We start from the raw sequence: 20,386 nt of genomic DNA on the forward strand, positions 1-20,386 counted from the left end.
ACCGAGCCAGGTCCTGGACCAGTGGCAGGTCCATTGGGTGGTGCACCGCTGGGACAGGTGCCTGGTGCAGAGCCTGGCAGTGAAAGGGGGCTCTTCTGCCAGGGAAGCTTCTTCCGTGGCGGGGGTGGAAGGCAGGGGCTTGATGGCTGGCAGTGCAGCCAGTTTTTCCCTCCCTTTTGTGGCCCGTCCAATGCTCCTCCCGCCATTCAGTGGAGGCCCCCCTGATGATGCCCAGGTCGTGGCGGAGTCAATGCTCTGGTCCTCCCAGTCTGGCTCCAAGGGCAAAGGGTCTGCTGCTGAGGTGGAGGGGGCGGCCCCTCCTCCAGTGAAGCCAGGCCCTTCTTCTTCTGTGCAGGGTGGAAAGGGGGTGGGTGATGGCGGTGGGTGAGCACCAGCAGCCCTCCTAGATCCACCATCACCCAAGAGGCCCAAGATGGCACCCAGGGCATCTGAGGCCACCCATAGCAGTGATGTTTGGTGACATTTTGAGGTCCCTCAAGATGCCCTAACCCCTTCGCTGTTTTCACTATAGGGCATAGGTCAGTCAGGGCAAGGATGCTAAGCATCTGGGGATGACCTCCACATGGCAACACATGCAACAGCGTCACCTGGATCTCCTTGACTCTGCTGGCAGCACTAGTGCACCTTGTGTGCCTGCAACTAGCGCTGACAAGGGCGGTGTGCCAGCTTCCATGAAGCAGGGCACACTGCCAGTCAAGCGGTGGACGCAGTCATCGCGCAAGAAGTACCCTGGTCACGTGGACCCACGTCTCCTCACCCACCTCATAGGGGAGATGATGGTCACTGACGACCAGCCTTTTCAGGTGGTCGAGAACTCTGGCTTCCACTGGATACTCCCGCTGCTAGTGCCTGACTGCACCATCCCCTCAAGGACCACGTTCAACTGGAACATGGTCCCCTCCCTGTACAGGCGGTGCAGGGAGCTCATGTCAGCCATGCTGCATGCAGCACCGGCAGGCACCAGTGTGCATTTCACCACTGATATGTGGAACAGTGTGCGTGGGATATCGATAACTCATACAGCCGCCAAGAATCCAATTTGTGTTTGGACTTGCTGTGTAGAATTCTCTCAATTAATCCCTATGAAGATCTCCCATACACACACAGATATATATATATACACAGACCAGAGAAGCTACTCTAATAAAGATAGACTTGTTAAAAGGACAGTAACTGAAGAAATTCCTGCAGGGAAAACCATGAACCTCACTGGCTTGGGGCTGCCTGGGGGGGAGTTGTGGTACAACCCGCTGTGCCCCCAGAACCACTTTGGGGTGTCTTGGCACACACCTCCAAAGGGGAGAATGGGCCAGCTGGGTAGCCTCAAATCCCCATTATCCCATATGGGAGAAATTCAAAAATTGGAAAAATCTTCAAGAATTTATTAAAAATCACAGAAGTGTCTGATTGCTTTGGGGTTTGGTGGGTGGTTGGCACCCCTGGGTGCCTACCACCCAACCTGGTTTTGTACCCCTAGGTGCTCTACATAGGGAGTAATGGACCTGTTCAAGTCCCCATTATACCCTATGTAGAACCTTTTAGAACTGGTTCTAACTGGGTTTGAATTCAAACCGAACCCAGGGGGCAGGGTTCAAGCAAAACCAAACCCACCCTGGTTCAAAGCTGTTTTGAATTTGAACCAAATAGGCTAAGCCGGTTTTGCACACATCCCTAGCTTCGAGTATAATAGAAGTGGATTGTGACCTGTGTTCACTGTAAGAGGGATTCCCTGATATTGTTGACTACAACTCCCATAATACCCAGACAGAGCCATTACATCTGGGGATGCCGGCAGTTGTAGTACAAATATATTAAACAAATACATAGTGACATAATTTTAACTTCTTACTACAGGTTGATTTGTCTATTTAACAGCAAACCAAAATGAATCCTGGCCAACAGAAAATAACATTTTCATGGAAGAACAGGTTGGTTTCAGGAGTGGTTTTTCTGCTTGATACAATTGCTTTGTGCTGAATCCTTGGATTTAAGGATATATCCTTGACATAGCAAGGAATGTTTATTAAGTGTATTTCTGCATTTTAAAGCTGCCTTTGATAGTATTGACTAAAAATCTTTATGGTCCAAACTATCTATTACCACTATCAACTGATGTATTTTGAATTGAGTTTGGCACTTTAACACCTCTTTGACAGTACGAACAGTATCAACTCTGACTCTCTTATTGATCAATCTCAGTAGTCAGAAGTATCAAACAATAGTTTGTTTTGGCACCCTTTGCTTTTAATCTCTCTGTTAGCTATATAGTCTCTTTTAATTTCTCTGTTAGTCTTGAGGTGGGTTCAAAAACATAAATGGCATATTAGTAAAAAGAGATTGAACAAGTATGTTCATACTATTATCTCTATATTTTATTTGCTGGAACTTGTTCATGGAAACCTCATGTCAGAGCTACAAAATTTAAGGATGAATAGTCTGTAGGTAATCTTAAATTCTGGCACACTGCAAGAGGAAAGCAAACTCATTTCATCCTGCACTGGACAAAATGTAAAATTCAGCCCCAAATTTTATTTGGCTCAGAAATTTGGGGTTTTCAAATCTCTGAGTTAAAGTAGACTCTGTTCAGAATATAATTTTAAGAATAACACTGGTATCTCCCAGATGTATCTCCTCAGTGTATTTACAGATGGAAACAATAACTTCTCTCTGGGCCATGAATGTCTATCGGCAAACTTTAATTATCGGTTAAACTTTTGTCTAAGTTAGAGAATCACTTGGCAAAAGCATGTTGTATAGAAAAGTTGACAGTCTGCAAATCCTGGCACCAAAATGTTTTAAATTTACTTTAGAAATTTGGCTATTCAGAATTTTATTCTTACCAATATAAACATTACTTAGCCAAAAAGGAGTTTAAACTTCATATTAACAATGTGTTCTTTCAGGTTGATTTTGCCTCTCTCAAACATGTAAAGGTAGCCTGCTGGCATAATTTAATCAAATATACCCCAGGATTAGAGGACTATCTATTTAAAATGGAAATGGTTTTACTGAGAAGAGAGCTCACACTTTAACAACTGATGCCATCTGCTGTTCTGGAAGGCAGATTAGCTAAGATCCTCTATAATTCTGTTCTTTCAGTTATGAACAGGTAGAGGATCTTCAACACTGTTTAACTGTACTTTGACCTAGGCTGTTGGAGAATAATAGATAGCTGGTTTGTTAAAGCTCTCTACTAATTGGTCAGTTCTTCAGAATTGTTTTCTCATTATTTTATAAGGATCCTAGGATAAGAAAAAGAGTTGCCAGCTTTTTGATGGCATTAACAAAGACATGTGCCAAGTTTTCCTATAATAATAATCCCCCAGTGAGGCACTACCTTGGTGTGGTTGTGGGGCTTGCGTGCTCTGAGGAAGGTGAGAGCTATGCCAGAGGTCCAACCATACTGGACAGGTCTCATCAGGGGAGCCAGACAAAGAGTGCCTCTCCCATTAACAATATGGTGAGATGTAACTTTAATAAATCTATACTGGATCAGTTGTTGCCCAGGTCAACAAGGACCGCACCAGGTGCTGGAGTCCCTGGACATCTGGTGGCAAGTGGGCTACAGGACTCAGGATCTTCAGTTGAGCAACCAGGGCTGGAGACTGCAGGGTTACTGAAAGAAACATTGCTTAACCAGAAAAAATATACGGAAAACAGCAACAAGGAAATAATGATTTGCTATTACAAGTCTAGTCCCACTAGAAGAGGTTATTTACAGTAAAAAGCATGTACCAAATTTGGAAAGAGAAGCATTCAGATACAGAAATAACAGAACAAAGGCTAGCAGACCAGAGAAGATTCATAATGAGAAATAAAATATTCACAGAAGTTGAGCTGGAAGAACTGCAAAGAGCAACACAAGCTCAAGATATGGAAGAAGAATTACCACCAATTGAAGAACTTGCTCAGGCGCAGGTGGAGGAGCTGTCGGAAATAGAGGATGCCACTGTTGCTGAACTGTTTCATAATTAAAACCAGTCAACCTCCCCTTTGCCTGCACCTAAAAAACCCAAATGCCGTTTAACAGAAAAGCAACAAGAACGAAAGCAAAAAATAACTGAGCACATGAACCAAACAATCACCAGGGTTTGACTTCCAGCTCTAAAAACAGTTGCCAAAAAAACAACTTGCTCAGGCATTAAAAGATGTCAGTGCTGCACTTGCAGAAATAACAACCAATAATTTGCTAGAAACAAACCAACTAATGTACAGTGCAGCAACAACAACAACACAAGAGCTCGGATATAAGATCAGTGGACCTCTAAAAAAAGAAAGTAGTACATCACCTAAATGGAAGATTAGATTAGAAAATAAAATCTCCAGGCTTAGATCAGATGCTAGTAAATTGAAAAATATGAAAAACAAGAAGCTGAAGAATGAAAACACCAAACAGTATCTGATCCAAAAATACCACTTAATTTCAAGGTAAATTAGAGAAGTCCTGGAAATAATAAAGCAGCAAATAACAGCAGTGTCAAAGAAGATTAGCAGATACGAAGCCAGAATCACACAACACAGGCAGAATCTCCAATTCCAGTCGAATCAGAGACGTTTCTACCAAAGCATAGAAGGAGAAACTGCAAGAAACGTAGAAACACCAAATAAAGAAGAAACAGTGTAATTCTGGGGGAAATTATGGGACAATCCAATAGATTATAATAAAAAAGCAGGCTGGATGAAAGAGGTCAAAAAATGTAACCAACAAATGCAGGATCTAATAATAACACCAGAATTAATAAGTGAAAGAGCAAAGAAAATTAAAAATTGGACTGCTCCAGGTGACGATGAACTGCATGGCTTTTGGCTTAAACACCCAACAAGCCTTCATAAACAACTATCAAAACAGTTCAATCACATTTTGCAAGGAGGTGATATTGAACAATGGCTAACAACTGGGAAAACCCATCTCATCATGAAAGACCCAGCAAAAGGTGCAGTTCCAAGTAATTATAGACCGATAACCTGTCTGCCAACCATGTTCAAATAATTAACTGGAATAATAGCAGATGAAGTGATGCGACACTTATTAACTAACAAACAGCTTCCAGTTGAACAGAAAGGAAATTGCCTGAACACCAGAGGCACAAAAGACCAGCTGCTGATTGACAAAATGGTTTTAGAAAATTGCAAGAGAAGAAAAACAAATCTAAGCGTTGCATGGATTGACTACAAGAAAGCCTTTGATTCATTGCATCACACATGGATACTAAAATGTTTAGAAACAACTGGTGTCAGCAAAAACATTCAGATATTTATAAAAAAAGCAATGAGCATGTGGAGTACACAATTAACAATCAATGGCGAGACACTTGGACAGGTTAGCATTAGAAGAGGCATTTTCCAAGGGGACTCACTATCCCCTCTGTTGTTTGTAATCGCCATGACCCCACTTTCACAAATACTAAACAAAACAGGCCTCGGATACCAAACATCTAAAACATCAAGTCAAATCAACCATCTGCTGTACATGGACGATCTGAAGTTGTATGGAAAGTCCCAGTCAGAAATCGAATCACTGCTAAACACTGTCTGTATATTCAGTAGCGATATAGCAGTGGAGTTTGGACTAGACAAGTGTGCTGCATTAATAATGAACAGAGGGAAAATAACAAAAACAGAAGGAATAGAACTGCCCAATGGAAGCAAGATCAAGAACCTGGAAGAGAAAGAACCTTACAAATACTTGTGCATTCTCCAGGCCGATAACATCGCACACACTGAAGTTAAAAGAAAAATGGGAAGTGAATACATCAGGAGAGTTAGAAAAATCCTCAAGTCCAAACTCAATGGTGCGAACACCATACAAGCCATAAACACCTGGGCTATACCTATTATCAGATACACTGCAGGAATAATAGACTGGACCCAGGCAGAGCTAGAGACGCTAGATCGTAAGACCAGGAAAATAATGACCATCAATCATGCTCTGCACCCCCGCAGTGATGTAGATAGACTATACCTCCCTCACAGCTCAGGTGGAAGAGGAATGCTGCAAGTCCATCAAACAGCAGAGGAGGAGAAAAGAGGCCTTGAAGAATATATAATGGATAGTGAAGAAGATGCACTTAAGATGGTCAATAATGAGAAACTATTCAACACCAGTGAAACAAAGCAGGCCTACAAAAAAGAACAAGTCAGGAACTGAGCAGAAAAATGGAAAAATAAGCCACTGCATGGTCAATATTTGCACAATATAACTGGAAAATCAAACATCAAGACCTGGCAGTGGCTTAAGAATGGCATCTTGAAGAAAGAAACAGAGGGTTTAATATTGGCTGTACTAGAACAGGCACTAGAACAAATGCAATAAGAGCAAAAGTAGAAAAATCAACCCTTTGCTAGGAGGCCTAAGATTTGTTCTTGGAGGACTGAGGGTCATTAAATAGACCAAGTGGTACTATGTAAGTATCTAGGAGTAGTTTTTCATGCTGGTGGTGCCAGAAAAGCACATGGGGATTATGTAGCTTCAAATGCTCAGAGAACTTCTCTTGCCATTTTACAATATCTACGAACAAAAGGAGGCTATTATCTATCTGCGGCCTTTAAACTGTTTACGGCTAAGTCACTAGCTCAACTCCTTCATCGAGCACAATTAGGCCTTTTTCCAAATATGGAGACTTTGGAACAAGTGCAATCTAAATTTTTAAGAATGGCACTTGGTGTCCCAAGATGTGTATCTAATGCTGCTCTGCGTTTAGAGACAGGTTTGATTAAGGTTGAGGCCAATGTTTGCATGATTATCTTATGGTAGTGGCTTAAATTAGTTCATCATTCAATTAGGTTAGCCCCTTTAATCTTACAAGATGATCATCAATCTAGATGGAATCAATCCACTGAGGCTAAATAGCTACATTGGGCCTCTCTCCTGTAATCTTATGCAATATGGGTTACGATCAGGCAAAACTGCTCATTAAACAGCAAATTTTAGATTCTGAGCGGCAAACTGATCTTAGCAAGTTCTCAAAATTCTATATTACAGAGGTGCGTAGATACTTGGTTTCTCCAATGCCTTATTTTGCTCAGTTGGCAATCCCTAAGTATAGAAGAGCATTTACTTTAGTCTGCTGCCATAGTCTACCTTTGGCAGTGCTTGAAGGACGTTATGGGGGATTCCATTTTCAGAGAGATTTTGCCCTTGTGGATTAGAGCAGATTGAAACCATTGAACATGTTCTGTTCTTTTGTCTGTTCTATAGGGATGTTCGGGCATCTTTTATTTTTCCATTATTAAGTAAATATCTTGGTCGACAGAGTCAATTTTATTGTTCTTTGCTGCTCTCAGATTCTGAACCCGTAATTACCACTAGGGTTGCTAGATATTGTGCTGCGTCAATTAATATTCGTCGGCGGATGATTAATAAGGAATCCTTGAGGATCTAGTTTTGTGAACCATTTATTTTTGTTGTTTTATTAACTACTAGCCCACCCTGCACAGAACATCTGTGCACTCTTTGGGGCCGGCGGTTACCTCTCCCCACCCTTCTGCCCCAGTTTCTGCTTCCGGGCCCAGCCACCTCTCCTCCCCACTGCCTCTTCTCCCCCCACCACCACTTTCTTTTCCCCACTCCTGGGCCTTGCCTCTGCGGCTGGGCCTGCCATCTCTGGCCTCCACAGCTGGGCCACCGCCATGGCAACCAATCCTCCTGGGTGTGCCTCAGCCAATCAGGTGCATCTGCCACCCAGCCAATCAGCTGGGCTCTGGAATGCACATTCCAAGGCATACCCAGGAGAATTAATATAATAGATATACTATTTTAATTTCATACATTTAATTGTATCTTAATAATGGTTTTATTTAAAGTAATGTTTTAGTGTTTGTGCTGGTCTGAGACTGTAACAAGAAAAGACTTGACTTGAACTGAAGTGTTTCACCAAGACAATTTGGGGAAATTGCAGGTAGACAAAATCCAGAGAGGTAGCCATTTTATGTTATGCTGTTAAGAGTAGTACAGTGTTTAAGTAAAGTTTAGACATAAATTGAACTGCTTTATACTGAGTCAGATCACCAGTCCAGTACTATCTACTCTTTAGGGTTTTGGAGCAGTGCTTGTATCTGCAATCTTCAATTGGATATAGCAGAGACAGAACCTGGCACTTTGTACATGCATAGTATAAAGCTATTCACATGCACAGGCAAAACCAGCTTGGTTTTGCCAGTGCGTGTTGCACTGCTGGGATTGGGCCCAATCCCAGAGGCACCTCAACAGCCGACTCACCTAGGCAGCCACCATCAAAAATGAGGTTAGGAGAGCGAGCGCTCTCTTAACATCATTTTTCCTGTGATCGTCTACCAGCCGTTGCTGCTTGCAACCATGGCTGGCAGACTGAGGAGACACCAAGTAGCTTCAAGGATGAGGCGGATCCTCATAATGCACCGTGCACTCGTGGAGTGCATTATTGGAGCGGGCGTGGGGGGGGGGGACATATCCTGGCACCCAGGCCCTCTGAGCTACTGGCTGCTGTGGACATCTGGGCTGACACTCTTGATCGTCTGTGGGGAGGTCAGCTCTTTAAGGCTTCCTCCCCGCTAACTCTCCTGCCCTTTCACTGCTCATGAGAAAGGACTCTAAATGTTATAACACTCAGCTCCTGCCTGCATAATATAAAGGATTTTCAGGAGCAAATGTTACAATTCTGCTCTTAAATAACAAATTGATATTTACCAACATAGATTCCCAATTTGTGGAGCACATAAGCAAAAGAAAATCTTGACTGGTACAGCTGTGACAATATTTATATTCCAAATATGATTGCTGGTCACTGACCATAATAAATTCATTCATTCTATATTCCAAATACGTTCTTCAAAGGATACATTTTTGTAGAACGATTCATTTCACATGGTCTCATTTTGCTTCATATTAGTACTATTTCTTTCAAGGACGACAGCTATCAGAGCTCTATTTCAAAGTAAGTAAAAAACCTTCTATTTGTTTCATTAAGATAGATTTCCTGGGTAACCAGTTCCTAAGTGGTTTGATTCATGAGGTGGAAAAAGGCTTTCCAGAGTATGCAGTACTGAATAAATGAAACGTCATAAACCCTTTTTGGTACAAGGATGTGGGTTCACATGATCAGAAAGATCATGTTCACTCTGTCAAAAATGTGAATTTTCATCCCATCCCTAAATTGTAACACACAAAGTAAGTAATACAAATCAGTCCTACCACCACCATCTCATAACTGTGTAATTATCCTAGTATTTTTCAAAAGTTCTGCCTTAGTCTTTAGGGATTGGACTGAAAGTGAATGAAAAATATGATGGAATCCAGAAGAGATCACCACTGAGTGGCTCAATAAAAACATAGGAAGCTGCCATATACTGAGTCAGACCATAGCTCCATCTCACTCAGTATTGTCTATACAGACTGGCAGCGGCTTCTCCAAGGTTGCAGGCAGTGGGGGGGAAGCTCTTTGACCCATCCTGTAATGATAGAAGAGGTCAGAGCAGTTATCTCAGCGGGAAAGAACACATCGGCCCCGGGGCCTGATGGTCTGACATGGCCTTTCTATAAGTTTTACACAGACCAGCTACTACCAGTCTTAGTAAAATTATTTAATTTTGTCCTAGACAATGGGAGTTTAAATAGGTCTTTTGGGGACGGCCTCTTAATTCCTCCCCCCCCCCAAGAAAGGTGACACCACTTTACCACAAAACTGGAGACTGATAACCCTCACAAATATTGATTACAGAATCTTTGCCAAAATCCTAAATAATAGATTGGCAAAAGTGGCCCCTAAATTGGTCCACAGCTTGCAGACAAGCGCCTTCTCGGGAAGAAAGATGACAGACTCATTGTGTCTGTCTGCTGAGAGAACTTTTTTACTCTATACAGAATGAAAGTTGGAAAGGTCACCTCCTCTTATTGGATCAGATTAAGGCCTTTGACAAAGTAAACAACAATTACCTGTGGACATTGTTGAAAGCTAAAGGTATACCACCCCTCTTCGATACTTGGATACAGCTGCTCTATGCGAATGCAAAGGTGACACCACAGATTAATGGATGGCGGGGCGACCCAATCACTTTGCATTCGGGTGTCTGTCAAGGATACCTACTGAGCCCATTACTTTATGTTTTTGCCCTGGATCCGATCCTGATCAGGATTCAGAGAGAACCCCATCTGCAAGGACTCTTGGTCTCTATCCCTCTGCTCTGCAAGATCTTCCCGGGAGGGAGAGTGATGGGATAGCCGAACCACCTGTCCACTCAGAACCTCATTCTGAGTTTAGGGTAAAATTTGTAGCTCATGCCGATGATGTTACATTACTGTTATCAGATGAAAATGAAATCTCTGTAATACTAGACCTCTTCTGGGAATATGGCAAGATCTCGGGCTCAGAATTAAATGCTGACAAAAGTGTATTTGTTAAAATGGACCCCGGATGCCAGCAACTCTCGTGCCTACCCATCTCTGAATGTAAAAGCAAAGGGGCCCCAGAGTCCAAACTGAAGTGGGTAGATACAGTAAATATTTTGGGGATTGAATATGGGATTAAGGGGAAAATCTGGGGGGGGGGGATCGGACAGATAGGGAAGAAAAAGTAATGCTTAAAATCACCATGTGGGAAAATGGAACCTTGCCATGTACTAGAAAGCGGTTTACATCCAGACTTACCTGATACCCCCGGTGCAAAACCTGGCGGTAGTCTACCCTCCTCCGCTCGATCTCCTTCGGAGAGTTGAAAGCCAGGTCTTCCGTCTAGTATGGCACACAGCGTTCTTCCCTTTGGCCCATGCGGTAGCATTTAAGGAGGTTGAGCGGAGAGGCCGAGCCCTACCTGCCCTGCAACCCTATTTTGTAACTGAATTCATGTCCTACAATTTTGGAAACTGGATTTTCGTGAATGACCATAATATGTCTAACCTCCTGCAAAAAACCTGGGTTTCGCTTTTTGCTCTGCGTTGGCGAAAGTCAGCATGGGGCATAGCATGGTGGGGGAAAGGATCTTTCAACGAGATTTGTTATTCACACTTTAAAAATGGAAGGTTGAACCGGATCTATTTAAAGGATCCTCCTCAGTTAAGCAGCTAAGGAAAACAATTTATGGAGAGATTCTAGAAGTGGGTTTTTGAAAACATGATTTAGAACATAAACGCTACAAACACCGCACTTCACCGTACTTGTTGCAACCCGATCACCCTATCGCTCTCTTTACTAGGGAATTGGAACATTCCCCTTCTCGTAATCAGGTTAGTAAACCTGTATGTCATTTATGCAATGCTCCTGCATAGGAATAGGGAGGGAAGACGCGACCGAGAGGTTCACGTGGATGAGACAGTAAATCTCTTCTGGAAAAGTTTGTATAGTTATGTGCAAAAAGACAAGTGTATCTCTTCTAAACAGCAATGGGACAAATTATGGAAATGGACGTTGGACATAACTCCCCCCCCCCGATTGTGCCTTGATGTGCCTTGTAATGTGCCTTGTAATCGCCCACCCCCAAGTTACAGTACTGCCTGCATATACTTTATAACCCTGTAGGTTACCAAATCCTTGTGTGTAAATCTTTGTAGATATATGATGTACAAACAACCGCTTTGTATATAATTGTGCTTTGGTAACGTACTGTATGTTTTGGTAGTTTGTTGGTTTAATTAAAAAAAAAAAATCTTGTCTTATCTTGGAGATGCCAGAGAAGGAACTTGGAGCCTAGATGCTCTTCCCAGAGCAGCTCCATCCCCTAAGGGGAATATCTTACAGTGCTCACACTTGTAGTCTCCCTTTCATATGCAACCAGGGCAGACCCTGCTTAGCTTAAGGGGACAAGTCATGCTTGCTACCACAAGACCAACTCTCTTCCTAGACAACCGATGAGTAATTCAGTGAACAACGGATATGCAGAACTGCATAGGTAAGAAATCATAACAATAGGAAATAGCTAACAATATTAGAACTATAAGAAACATTGCAGAATTCCATGTACAGGCATATGCAATTTAGTTTCAAGAATTTCAATGAAACTTGAGAGCTCTTTAATATACTGTAATTGGACTATTATTTTAGTTTATTAGCAAATAAGGCTAAGCTAACTTTAAAATACCTGGCTATGAATCTTATACAATAAAATGCCATATTAAACAAATCAAATGTAGAAAATAAGCAGAGCCAAACAATAAATATGAAGCACGAGAAGATCAGGAAATAAGTATGTTATACTCTCTTAAAATGGAAGAAAAAGAATACCATCTCCCTCATCTGGATCCCTGTCAGGGAATTATTTCTATTCTGTTCTGTTCTGTTCTGTTCTGTTCTATATTTCTATACCAACCTTCAAATATGGCTAAGGGCAGTTAACACAGAGAAATAATAAATAAATAAGATGGATCCCTATCCTCAAAGGGCTTACAATCTAAAAAGAAACACAAGATAGACACCAGCAACAGTCACTGGAGGTACTGTGCTGGGGGTGGCCAGTTAATCTCCTCCTGTTTAATAAAGAAAATCACCACATTAAAAGGTGCCTCTTTGCCCAGTTAGCGGGGGCGTCTTGGCCTTAGGCCTATACTGCATGCATGTACCTAAGCCTAGGGACCAAGGATAGACTGGGACTTCTGTTGCTGTTTCGATCACCCTGCTGCCCAACAGAGTCCCTAACTGAGCTGATTGATCTGGTTGCAGAGATGGCACTGGAGTTAGGAACACAGGAACATAGAAAACTGCCATATACTGAGAGACCATTGGTCTATCTAGCTCAGTATTATCTTCACAGACTGGCAGTGGCTTCTCCAAGGTGGCAGGCAGGAATCTCTCTCAGCCCTATCTTGGAGAAGCCAGGGAGGGAACTTGAAACCTTCTGCTCTTCCCAGAGCGGCTTCATCCCGAGGGGAATATCTAACAGTGCTCACACATCAAGTCTCCCATTCATAAGCAACCAGGGCAGACCCTGCTTAGCTATGGGGACAAGTCATGCTTGCTACCACAAGACCAGCTCTCCTCTGTTGCCCAGGTAGTTGGGGGGGGGGGACGGGGACTTCAATGTTCAGTTCAGGACCAGGTTGTCAGGAGTGGCTCAGGAGTTCATAGCGGCCATAACAACTATGGGCCTATCCCAATTGGATAGGCCCATAGTGTGCTGGTCACACACTCCATTTGGTCTTTTGCTCTGATCAGGATGGTGTTTCATGGGTGGGGACTCCTGTCATCTCCCCATTGTCATGGAAGGATGACCATCTGATTAAGGTAGGACCAGCAACCACAACCTACTTCTGAAGGGGTGAAGCACCTATTAGGTTGGTCTGCCAACAGGATTCCAAAAAGCCTTGGAAGGGTTTAGAGTTGGCCTAGTGATTCTACTAGTGATTCTACTAGTGATTCTGTCTATGCTCTGGCGCAAACATGGAATAATGAACTTACTAGAGCTGTAGAACTGCTTCAAAATTAGCCCTATGGTATCCAGAAGAACTATAGCAGCTGAACCGGCGAGGTATTCGACTAGAGCACAAGTGGAGGAAGACTAAGTACGAATCCAACAGATCACAACACAGAGAACCTTTGAAGATCTATGCTCTGGCAGTGTGGGCAGCAAAGAAGCGGTTCTTTTCTGCCTGCATTGATCTTGCAAATTAACATTCTGCAACATTGTCTAGAGGGGGTCCGTGTTCATCCCTCTCTCTGGCGGCCCCCCAGAGTGAGGGAGATAATGAAGAAAATAGGGAGGGGTGGAGCTGGAGGGCCCTCAGGAGCTGGGGACCCGTGTTCTTTGAACCCTTTCGCTTAATTATAGCTACACCCCTGTATGTGCCCCCTCCCCCTTGAATCTGAACTTGGAAACATCAGTCAGTCACTGTGATGTTTTCAATGACATTTCTATGGATAAAATCTCTTGTATTCGGGCTGCACAGGATTCCACAGTTACTGTAGAGTCTACTGTGAAGGTGTCCAGCAACTCCTTTATAGTAGAATGGATCACTTTCAGTTTGACTCTTGTGGACAAACTTCTTTGGACTGTTCATGGACAAAAAAAAGTTGTGGACAAACTTCTTTGGACTGTTCATCCTACAACTTGTTCTTTTTACCCTTGCCCAACTTAGTTTATATCAGGGTGGGTATGGGTATATTAGTTTATATCAGGGTGGGTATATTATAAATGCTTCTCTGAGGGATGGCAGGAATGCCTCCTTGTCTTAAGGAGGCTATTATTAGACATTTGAATAAACCTGCATTGAATCCCTCAGAGTTAGCTAATTACAAACCTGTTTCCAATATTCCATGGTTGGGCAAGGTGACTGAGCAGATGGTGGCCTCCCAGGCAGTTTTGGATTACACAGATTATCCAGAACCATTTCAAACCAGCTTTTAGGGTTGTGTACAGAACCGGGTTGCCTGGTTCAGTTCGAATCCAGACTAGACTTGAACCAGACTGGGCATGTTCAGTTTTGTGTACACACACACACCAGTTTGATTCGGGTTTGGGAGGTTTGTGATTTTTTTTTTTTAAAGAAGTATAACTCACTGCCGCTGCTCTGGGGGCTTTCTCCAAGGCTCTGTGTGTGTGTGTGTGTGTGTGCGCACGCGCGCAGAGGTCCCCTCTCCACACACACACCCGGCCTCTGTTAATGTCCAAATCACCCGGTTTGGGTGGGTGGTCTTCGGCCCGTTCCAGGCCTGCCCTCCATTGTGGCGGCCATTTTTGAGACCACCGTGCATGCCTTCTACGTGGCTGGGAGGGGTTTGGTCCAATATTGAGCCATTGAACCAAACTGGTTCTATGTCGAACAGGTTTGGAATTGAATCTGTTCTCATATCCCTACCAGCTTTTGAGCAGGCCATGGGGTCAAGACTGCCTTGGTCAGGCTGATGGATGATCTCCAGTTGGCTACTGACAGAGGGAGTGCGACTCTGCTGATCCTTTTGGTTATCTTGGCAGCTTTTGATACCATCAACTGTGGTATCCTTCTGGGTCGCCTGAGGGAGGTGGGATTGGGTTGCATTGTTTTACAGTGGTTCTGTCCCTACCTCTCAGTAGATTCCAGATGTTGTTGCTTGAGACTGCTGCTCTGCAAAGCAAGGACTAAAGTATGGAGTTCCACAAGGCTCTATACTGTCTCCAATGCTCTTTAACATCAGGATATTTGGTGCAGGGTGTTATCAAGATGCTGATGACACACAAATCTGTTTCTACTAGTCTGAGGGCTATAGGCCAGCTGAAGAGGCAAGAAGCCTCTAGATACCAGTTGCAGGTGAGTCACAACAAGAGAGAGGGCATGCCCTCAGCTCTTGCCTGTGGGCTTCTCTGAGCCTCTGGTGGACCATTGTGTGAAACATAATGCTGGTCTACATAGGCCTTGGATCTGCTCGAGCAACGCTGTTCATATGTTCTTAAAAATTGGAATGTGTGGAATTCTTTCCCCAGGGAATCTCACCTGGTGCTTATGATATTGTCCTTCGGGTGCTAGGCAAACACCTTCTCTCCCTTTCTCAGCCCTTTTAGAAACAGTAAACTGCTTGGTTTAGCTGCTGGATTTTAATAGCTGGGTTTAGTCCTGTTTTAACCGGCTGTGCCTTTTTTTTTCTTTTTTGCATTTTAACAATCATTATGCTCATTGTATGCCACTCTGTGTATTGTTTTTATTTATTTATTTTATTATTTATTTAAAATATTTATACCCTGCCCCTCCAGTGCTTTTAAATAGAAGCATAGCCTAAAATGTATTAAATAAATAAAAGTGTACATTCACATCTGCTTCTTAATACAGATAGAAATGTGTTCCTCCTATTAGTAGTCCTAATTTGGGAATACGGCTCACACTTAAACCCCTATGATACTAGCTGACAGCAGTTCCTTTGTGCCTGTAACTATCTCTGGATCAGTACCAGGAAGATTAATTTTAACATTTATTTTTAATTGTGATTATGACAAACCAAGTATGTGATGTTTTGGAGAAAACATGCCCTGTTTTTCTCAAATTAAGATATACTAGCTGCTCCCGCACAGAGCATCTGTACGGCAGTACACTCCCCCCAACCTTCTGCCCCAGTTAGTTCTCCTCCCACCCTTCTGCCCCAGTTAGTTCTCCCCCCACCCTTCAGGCCCAGTCTCTCCCCCCACCTTCTGCCTGCCAGCCCGCCCTCCTACCGTCCTGCTCCTCAAGGCAGCGAGGTTTCGGTCGCCACCAGCCCTCCTCCTGCATCCCATCCTGCTCCTCGCGGCTGCCTGTTGCACGTCCTCCTCTCATGTCCTCGCCCGTCCTCAGCCATCACAGTCCTCCCCCGCACAACCTCCTCTGTCTCAGCCTGGCCTCCTTCGTCCCGGCACCAGTCCTGCTGCTCAGGGTGACAGGGCTTTGCCCACCACTCTCCATCCCGGCCCATCCCCCTCCATCCCAGTGCCCGTTACCAGTGCATGGAGCAGCGTGCTGGAACTCTCGTGGGATCTCGCAAGAGTTTCTCCAGGCATCCCAATGCATCCCCACACATCCCCATGTATTCTGGCTTAGAGAATTAATTATATAGAAATTAGACCAATACTAATTTCAGTCAACTATGGGAATGTCCAAAACATACACAGGAAAATGTCGGCAGTCACCGTCCTAAAGCTATGTCAGCAGTCACTGGTGACAAAATAACTAGTGCAATACGTAACTATTTTCAGACTCATATGGGCATTCAGCATTCACACATGAAGGTCAACATTCACCAAATTTTGAATGATCACTGTAACAAATATATCACTTTGTTACAAAACAGAAGATAACTCAAATATATCACTTTGTTTATAAAATATAGGATAACTCCCAGAAATTTTTCATACTTCATTCTAATGATTGAATTTTCACTGACAGGTTATTTTTTTAAAAATGGTCAGGAGAGATTTGTCAAGAAATACTTTACCAGAAGTATTTAAATGCTGTTTGGTAGAGATTGTGAAATCTCTTATATGGTACAAACAGCCAATGATATACAGGTGTGATTTCATCAAATCCATTCATACACACATTCATACACACATTCACACACACACACATTCATACACACACACACACACACACTGTAAAATATATTAAGGAGTTATTTTGGTTGCTAACTTAAAAAATATTGGCTGACATAAGGAAGATTGTTCAAAATAGTCCCACTGAAATTAAAAGGACAAGTTAGGCAATACCTTACTTGTTCTTTTAATTTCAGTGAGACTACTTTGAATAATCTTCCTGATAATGTCAGCCTCTTAAAGTAACATTTCAATAAAACAGTAGCGTGAAAAACCTACTAAGCAATTCCCTACATTACTCACAAAGTGATAGTTCAGAATATATGGGTCTCATGCATTTTGATGCTGAAGTAATATGCAACTTTTTACCTGGAATGTCATTATCTTCAATGCTGCCCTCAACTGATCCAATGGAATAGTTGGCTGGGCTGATCGGAGGACTGGAAGTAAAGCTTGCATATCCTATAGAGGAGTTGATTTCAAAATATTCATGGCTGTGATTTAATCGGTGAAATTCAAAAGCTGATACTATTGACGTACGTTGCTTAGGCTGAAAAAAAAATGATTTGGGGTAAACATTTTAATTAGCTTTGTGCCTCTGACGTTATCACTTTTTTGGGGGGGGGGTTAAATCATGTGCTCAACATGTCTGTTTTCCTGTGATTAAAATTCATAAATCATTCTTTGGATTATTGCATTCATCCACAAGGGATGTTGTATTACCACCTAAAAGTAAAATGTTATGGTAGGATAATACTCTGGCCAATACTGTGCAAAGCAAGTCAAATGAGGGAGCATTTCAGTGTTGATTCCATGACAAAATAGTTAATATCTAGACAGCTGGGTTGCGGGGGGAAATTCAAATATTCATTGTGTGCATGTTCTATGACACAATCTTATTATGCTAATTCAAAATAAAACTGTATTATTGATCCACAGCTATATGATTCAAAGCATTTTACATATTGAAAAATTCAAAATATCTATACATATTTATAGCTTATGTAGAAGGGTGAATGTCAGTTGGTCTTTCCTGGCTCAGGTTATGCTTTAAAAAATCATATCTAGACTTTTAACTATGACTTATGAATCAGAGTCTGCTATTCAGAGCTGGATTATGACATGCTAAGGCCCTAAATTATGTCAAGCTTAAAAGGCCCCATAGCATTACAAAATATTTATTATTCTAACAAAAAGGACAATGAAAATAGAAATGCAATGAAAAACTAATAATCTAACAAAAACAGTGATTTTACAATAAGCCTATTAGCATTAGAAATATTTTTAAATGAAAATACAGTACATTACATAAAACTTGGAATGTATTCATTTTTCTGAAATTCAGAGACCCTTTATAATGTGAGGCCCTAAACTGTAGCTTACTTAGCTTGAGGCGAAATGTGGCACGACTGCTGCTTATTATTTAGCAGTAACCATGACAGGTATTTACAGCATATTTAATTTGTGTCTAAAGCGCACACTGCAGACATGGTGGCAATGGAGGGAGATGTCAGGTACTGCCAAAAAATAAAAGTCAAATGAACCCAGAGGAAAAAATAATAACAGCTTTACTGAAGAAGCACATCTTAAAGAGGAACAGACAGATAAGTGGCTTTCTAGGAAAGACATAAGGAACAACATGACAGAGAAGGATACAAATCTTGTATCCTTGTGTCTTGTAAACCACCCAGAGAACTTGCATTTTGGGTGGTAGAGAAATATGTTAAATAAATAAATGAAATAATAAATAAATAGGTATGAGAGCAGATCAATTTGTGGGGAAAGTTGTATTGGGGGAGATGGAGGGGGAGGTACAGTTAACATCAAAAAGAGAGGGAGATAATCTTTTTTATTTTATTAATTTAATAAGACAATACATAAACATGAATAGTCAAACTGATACATAATGACATCCATTAACCATCCTTCCAGATATGTAAATAATTAGATGGAGGAGAATGACTAAAATTATCTTGATTTGTGAACAGAATAAAATCTGACCATATCATGAAAAAATCGTTAGAATTAGCTTGACCCGCTTGAAGAATAATAATATAGGTCAATTTTTCAGATAAGGCAATATGCCACATAGACTGATACCAAGATGTCAAAGACATGGTTTTGTGCTACCAGTATTAGGGGGGTTTAATCTTTAACTACCAGATGCTTGAAACAGATGCAGAGAATGAGGGGGATAAAGCGCAATGGCATGATTATAGCAAGGGGGGGGAGATAGATTAGCTCTGCTGAGCTATTCTTAAATAAATAAATAAATAAATAAATAAATAAATAAATAAGTTTGATAATAGAGGAATCCACATAATTTCATAAATGTTGGCTGTGGAACAAGAAAGGAAGAGTCAGACGTATCCCAAAACCTAAGAGCCTGCAATGATATCAATATCCTTAGAACTTTACAGGGAAATATGACTAAGGAGAGCTTGACTTTGCCGTTTAAAGCTTGAGAACAGACAACAAGACATCTGCAATGGTTAACATGATAGAAGATACAGCTTTGGAAAGAAGTTGAAAATGAGATCTCCCAGAGAACATAGCACTTTTCATGCATTCTATACAGTGCTGAATTGACACTTGCAGCAACAAGATCATACCTGCTACTGATAGTGATTTTCATGCAATGATAATCTCTTTGTGCACAAAACATAAGAATGCACAAGTTGTACAAAGTGCAGGATACTAGATCACATATACAAAGCCTACATGCATACAAGTTGTACACAGGTAGACAATGTGCAAAAATGATCAATCAGTCAATGTGCAGAAGTCAGGGGCAGAGCTTACCACCATGATCCCAACTTACCCCACACCCCACCATCTGTGCATGGTGATGTGTAAACAGATTCAATGTTGAACACGTTACACGTCAAACCAGTTTGGTTCAACAGTTTGGGGTTAAATTGAACCACACCCTGTTCAGTCTGACCCCGGACTGAACCCCTGAACTCCTGGCCATTCGGGAGGTTCACAAATATTTTTTTAAAGAGTACTTACTCTCTCCAGAGGGCTTCTCTGAGAGGGTCTGGTTTGGGTACCACGGTAGCCATTTTGGAGGCTACCACACATACACAATGGGCCCCTGCATGGCTGGGTCATGACCCAGGCCAAGCAGAGGCCCATTGCACATGTGCAGCAGCTTCCAAAATGACGGGAAAGGCCTAGAAAGGGCAGAAGAATGACTGACTGGGTGGGTTTGGGGCACATGGAAGCCTGGTGGGGAGGGGAACCTCTGCAGAGTTCTCCTTGGCCTCAGAGAAGCCCCCAGAGGGGGTAAGTACTAAAAAAAATATTAATGACTCACAAACCCCACCCCAAATCAAACCTGCACAACCACATGAGGGGAGGGGAACAAACTGGCCCGGGCCTGTTGGGACTCGAATTGGACCAGACTAGTGGTTTGGTGCACACTCCTA

General features: G+C 42.3%; 1 protein-coding gene across 9 annotated transcripts in view; it reads right to left on the reverse strand.

Annotated features, from left to right (window-relative positions):
- Positions 1–20,386, reverse strand: part of ANKS1B (ankyrin repeat and sterile alpha motif domain containing 1B) — a 595,071-nt gene that overhangs the window by 402,989 nt on the left and 171,696 nt on the right. For all 9 annotated transcript variants that reach the window (XR_008307633.1, XM_053251588.1, XM_053251587.1 and 6 more), the window contains one exon: positions 17,325–17,505. Coding sequence is in view for 8 of the 9 variants with exons in the window: in XM_053251588.1 (XP_053107563.1) it covers positions 17,325–17,505 (181 nt within the window). In the remaining variant the exon portion in view is untranslated. The remainder of the gene's footprint in view (positions 1–17,324; positions 17,506–20,386) is intronic.

This window comes from Hemicordylus capensis, chromosome 5 (assembly GCF_027244095.1).
Source record: "Hemicordylus capensis ecotype Gifberg chromosome 5, rHemCap1.1.pri, whole genome shotgun sequence".
Taxonomy (NCBI): domain Eukaryota; kingdom Metazoa; phylum Chordata; class Lepidosauria; order Squamata; family Cordylidae; genus Hemicordylus; species Hemicordylus capensis.